A 5,285-nucleotide genomic window follows, 5' to 3' on the forward strand; every position below is an offset into this window, starting at 1 on the left:
AATCAAAACTAAAGCCAAGGGTATGGAAATCAAGGCCAATCTCATGGCATTGGTGGCCAACACCAAAATTTTTGTGACAATCATTCCACTACTTTGACTTTGATTCCAAAGATTGAGCATGCAATTAAGGTTACTCAATTCAGATCTATAGCTTGTTGTAATGTGGTGTATAAGATCATTTCTAAAATGATCTGTTCTAGATTGAAGGAGGTGTTACCTGGTTTAATTGATGAATGTCAAGGGGCCTTTGTCTGTTGAAGATCTATTCTGGATAATATCCTTATTTGTCAAGACATGCTGAAGGCTTATAATAATAAAAGGAAGCCCCCTAGGTGTACCATTAAAGTGGATCTCAGGAAGGCTTATGATTCTGTAAGCTGGGATTTTATTCGGGGAATGATGAGTGCTATGAAGTTTCCCATTCTGTTCATTTCTTGGGTTATGCAATGTGTTACTACTCCTACTTTTTCTTATTTGCTTAATGGTGGTTCTTATGGATTTTTTAAGAGGGAAAAAGGGAATAAGGCAAGGGGATCCTATGTCTCCTCTCTTATTTGTTATCGTGATGGAGTATCTGTCCAGATTGCTAAAGAAAGTTGGGAAGAAAAAGAGATTTAAATATCATCAGAGGTGTAAGGAGCTTGCTTTAAATCACTTGATTTTTGCAGATGATTTGATGTTGTTTTCTTATGGGAATAATGACTCTATCAAGCTCTTGATCAAGGATCTTAAAGCCTTTGAAGCTAGATCTGGTTTGTAGGCTAATCTTGAGAAAACTTTAATTTATTTTGGCAATGTTCAGCAACCTGTCCAAGATAGCATTCTGTGCCATTCTAGGTTCGTGAAGGGTGATATGCCTTTTGGGTACTTGGGGATCCCTTTGAATGCCAAGTACTTGAAGATGGTGGATTATGATAGTTTTATTGATAAGATGTTGGTCAGATTACACTGCTGGAATAGTAGGAATCTTTCATATGCAGCTAGGGTCACCCTTATTAATGCAGTGTTAATGAGTCTACATACTTATTGGGCTCAATGTGTTTTACTTCCGAAACCAGTCATTGATAGGATTAACCAGCTTTGCAGAGCTTTTTTGTGGAGTGGTAATGCTGTTCTTTCTACAACTCCACCAATTGCCTGGGATTGGTGTTGTAGACCTAAGAGAGTAGGTGGTCTTAGGATTAGAGACTGTAAAAAGTGGAACAAGGCTACTCTGGGTGTTTATGTATGGAAAATAGCCAAGAAAACTGACTCACTCTTGGTCAAATGGGTACACTCAGTTTATATTAAAGGTGAAAATTGGTAGGATTATGTTCCAAAGAAAGATGCTTGGTGGGCATGGAAATTGTTATGTAGAGTTAGAGCTGACTTGATGCATGGTTTTACTACTAAGGGGTGGCTGAATAACAAGTACAAAATCAGGGATGGGTATAACTGGTTGCAAGGTGATATGGATAAGGTTCAATGGTGTAAGTGGGTTTGGAATCCTTTCAATATCCCAAAACACACCTTTATTGTTTGGCTTGTTGTTCTAGGGAGGCTTAAAACTAGAGATAAGCTCTTCCAATATGGGGTTAGTGATAGCAGTGAATGTTTGCTTTGTGGTGATGCTGTGGAATCTTACAGTCATCTCTTTTTTCCTGCAGTTTTAGCAGGAAGGTGCTGAAGGTTGTTTCTCACTAGATTGGGTTTGATAAGAATCATGTAGACATCCTACACAACTGGAAGTTATGGAAAGCTGAGGGTAGGAATCAAGTGCAGGAAATTCTGATGTTGGCTAGTTTGACTGCTGTTGTTTACAGTATTTGGCTTGCTAGGAATCATGCTCTCTGGCATAAAGATGTGCTCAGACCTGAATTCATTGCTAAGGTCATTAGAAGGGAGGTGGTGACTAGGTGTCAGCAGCTGATCAATCATACTTGGACATTTGCTGACTGTAAATGGATGTATCAGCTTAGAAATAGTGTCTAGATGTTTCTGTGTTAGTCTTGTTCTGTTTGTATGCCTATTTTGGCAGTTTATGTTCTTTGTGTGTCTTGTGCAGGTCTTGGTTTCCCTCAACCCTTCCTAGAAGGTACCAGGGGTCTTTGAACCTGGTTCTGATTCTTGTTTATCCTGCTACCCTTCATAGAAGGTGATCAGGATATTCTTGAATCTGTTAGGGGTGGTGTGCCTTACTTTTGAGGCTTGTGTAGTTTGGATTTTCCCTGTTTTGACAGGTTGTATTTGTTGTACATTTGTACAGTTTCTGTTTATAATACTTTTCTTACTTACCAAAAAAAAAAAAAAATTGTAACAATCAAGGACGAGGTAATTGGAACAACCAAAATAGGGGAAATTTTCAAAACAACAACCAAAGGGGACCCCCACCCGGATTTGCTCCAAGACCTCAAGGCAATGGTGATAATTCTTATACTCAACCCCCATCTTCCAAGACTACCTTAGAGGAGATCATTGAGAGCCAAACCAAAGTTTTGAACACTTACATGTCGGTGAGTGATAAGAAGTTCAGTGAGATGATGACACACAACAAGATGCTTGAAACCCAAATCACTCAACTAGCCAACACTTTGAAAGATTGTGCTAGCCCTTCTACACAAGCACGGGTGCACGGCCTAGCCTCACGGGCACGCACCCCTGCAGCAACCGCACCTTATTTTTCTTCTTTCCCCTTTCTTTTCCTCATTTCTCCTTCTTCCCTATCACTTGAACGCACCCCCTCTCATCTCACTCTCAAACCACACAAACCCTAACCCCTCTCATCAAATTAATCACATAATCAATAAATTTTCAATCATAAATCATCAAATCATCCCATATTTCCATCCTTTTCAACAAAGAATACACTACTTCCATCCATTTAAACCTTCAATCTCTCTCATCCATGTTGAAGCAAATTTGGGCTTTTTTTATTTTGAGGGAATTGGTGGCCAAAACTTGTTCAATCTTGCATCTTTTATGGTATAATCATCTTCTTTTACTCTTAATTGTATTATTATATCATATAGTTGCAAGAATTAAATTGTTGATGGTTGTGAATAGTAGTAGTATGAATTTTGGTGATTTTGATGATTGATGTTGTTTTTTGGATGATTATATATGTTGTTTGTTGATTGTTATTGCCTCACATTGTGTTGTTTGATGTTTTTGTAGCTAAATTGAACATTATTGTTGAGAATTGTTGAGGTCGGATTTTTGGTAATATGATATTGGTAATGTTGAGCATTGGTTATTGGTTTCATTGTGATTGGCGATTGATTGGAAAGCAATTGTTGATTGGAATCGGTGGTGATTGTGTAAATTTGAGATTGTTTGATTTTTGTAGTGAGTTGTTGATTGACGGTTTTGGTAAAGGAGTGTGATTGAGGCATCTTGAATTGTTGGTTGGTATTTCTTGTGGTGTATTGTGATCGGATTGTTGAGCTAATATATTTGGGAGATCACCATGTCTAAACACATAAAAAACCTTCTCAAGAAACAAAAGACCAATGTAACCATTGAAGAACCCACTCCTTCCCCCTCTACCTCACAACCTCTCTAACCCACGCCTATTCCAAAATTACGAATCACCGACCCAATACAAAAAGCAAGATACACCAAACTAAAAGATAATTGTTCCCTTAAACCTTCCCGAACCGGATATGATTAAGTTGGGAATTGATGAAGACCTAAGGGAATTTCTCAACAACCTCCGTATGGGATCATTCGTGAGTCGTAGCTTCCGTACTTATGTTCAACCTTCTTTGGAGTTTTTGGCTACGGATGATCTTGTTGTAGTTGAGGGAGGTTACCACCGTGTTCGGTTTCAACTTTTCAACATTCATTTTGATCAATCTCGTGAAGAGTTCAATGCGGTTCTTGACTTCGACCCAAACTCGGATATTTTTGATCTCGACCTCTTTTTCAATAATGAGTATGATCAAAACTCATGGTGGGATGACATTTCAGGGTGTAATGACTTTTTGACCCGGTAAGCTAAGATTAGTAAGGTGTACCGACCATGTCTTCGAGTTCTCCTTCGGCTTTTGGGGTATTCGGTATTTCCGAAGCAAGAGTTGGGTAAAGTGAGTCTGTTTGAGCTTCGGATTCATTGGGTGGCTACTCGTGAGGAGTACTGTGGTCGCTTAAATTTGGGGTATACTTTTGTGAAGTATTGCCAAGGATTGCAAGATAGGAAATCTGGCGAGATTCTTTGTGGTAGCATGGTCACAAGGCTAGTGACCAACCTTGACCTCTATCACTATTTGTTGTCTTGCACTCCAGTGGGGGATGTCGATTTTGTCTACCTCGACATCAAGCAATTGAAGCAAATTCAGTTTTTAGCAAAGAACGATGATGACGAGGTGTTTGATTGGCTTAGGGAGAACACTCATTGGTGCTATCTTCCTAACCCCTCCTTAACTTCTCTCCACAACTAGAATGTGGCAAACATTTTCCAAATCCCCTTGAGTCACCGCCCTCCCTACTATGATGATGATGAGGAAATGGGTGAAGAAGATGAAGAAGAGCCGCAACAACAACAACAATAACAACAACAACAACAGCAACAACAACAACAACAACAACAACAACAACACCAATTTGCTAACTCCGACTGGGATGCCCTTAGTGCTCAAATTAAGGGCAGGCAAATCTGGTTGGAGGGCATATACGATAAAGAATTTGAGGCCCTCTACTCTTAAATGAGGGGAATTTCAGAGATGCAACAAGGTATGTTTCTCCAACACCAACAATTATATGATGCGGGTGTTCGGGGAGACATCACTCCACCGGTTAACTACTCTTACTTTCCACCCCAACATGGTCCTATACCATCTTTTGGGGGTGATGGGGTACCTACGTACCCATATTGGCAAGGACCCCCGGGGTCCAACACCGAGACTCGCTCATCCCCCGATGAGCACGGTAACTATGATTATCATGTTCCCGGTGGGAGCGACTATAGGGGTGATCCTAACTACACCTATGTGGACCCCGAGCACCCACTACCGCTTGCCTTGCCCGAAAAATTCACTCCCCTTGCCCCTTGGCAACAAGATAACTTTGGGGGCACTATGGTTGGCCACCCGGTTACACCTGGGGATTGGATCCTTATGGTCCCCCATCCGGGTTTTCCTATGATGGGGATGACAATGATGGCTCCAGGTTGAGTGGTAGTGGTAGCTAGTTCCCTCATTTTTGTGTCATTTTCCTCCATCCCTTATCTTTATGTGTGCTTGCTTTGTATTGATGGGATGTTAAGATGTATCTATGATTAGCTTAAAGAAGCTTTACTTTTCTTAGGG

General features: G+C 40.4%; 1 protein-coding gene across 1 annotated transcript; it reads left to right on the forward strand.

Annotated features, from left to right (window-relative positions):
* The first annotated feature begins 294 nt into the window (after positions 1-294).
* Positions 295-2,184, forward strand: LOC145627828 (uncharacterized). The gene is made up of 7 exons (XM_081680173.1): positions 295-595; positions 669-756; positions 838-1,225; positions 1,307-1,659; positions 1,803-1,936; positions 2,018-2,074; positions 2,132-2,184. The coding sequence occupies exons 1-7, from the start codon at positions 295-297 to the stop codon at positions 2,182-2,184; spliced, it is 1,374 nt and encodes a 457-aa protein (XP_081536299.1).
* Positions 2,185-5,285: the final 3,101 nt, after the last annotated feature.

Source organism: Chenopodium album, chromosome 4, assembly GCF_948465745.1.
Source record: "Chenopodium album chromosome 4, dcCheAlbu1.1, whole genome shotgun sequence".
Lineage (NCBI taxonomy): Eukaryota > Viridiplantae > Streptophyta > Magnoliopsida > Caryophyllales > Amaranthaceae > Chenopodium > Chenopodium album.

Bases quoted from the DNA above. Each gene is read 5' to 3' on its own strand.
- LOC145627828 (XM_081680173.1), top strand. From the start codon at position 295: ATGCTGAAGGCTTATAATAATAAAAGGAAGCCCCCTAGGTGTACCATT. The intron at 1,660-1,802 runs GTGCTGAAGGTT...TGTTGTTTACAG, and splicing joins CCTGCAGTTTTAGCAGGAAG to TATTTGGCTTGCTAGGAATC. The intron at 2,075-2,131 runs GTACCAGGGGTC...TACCCTTCATAG, and splicing joins CCCTCAACCCTTCCTAGAAG to AAGGTGATCAGGATATTCTT.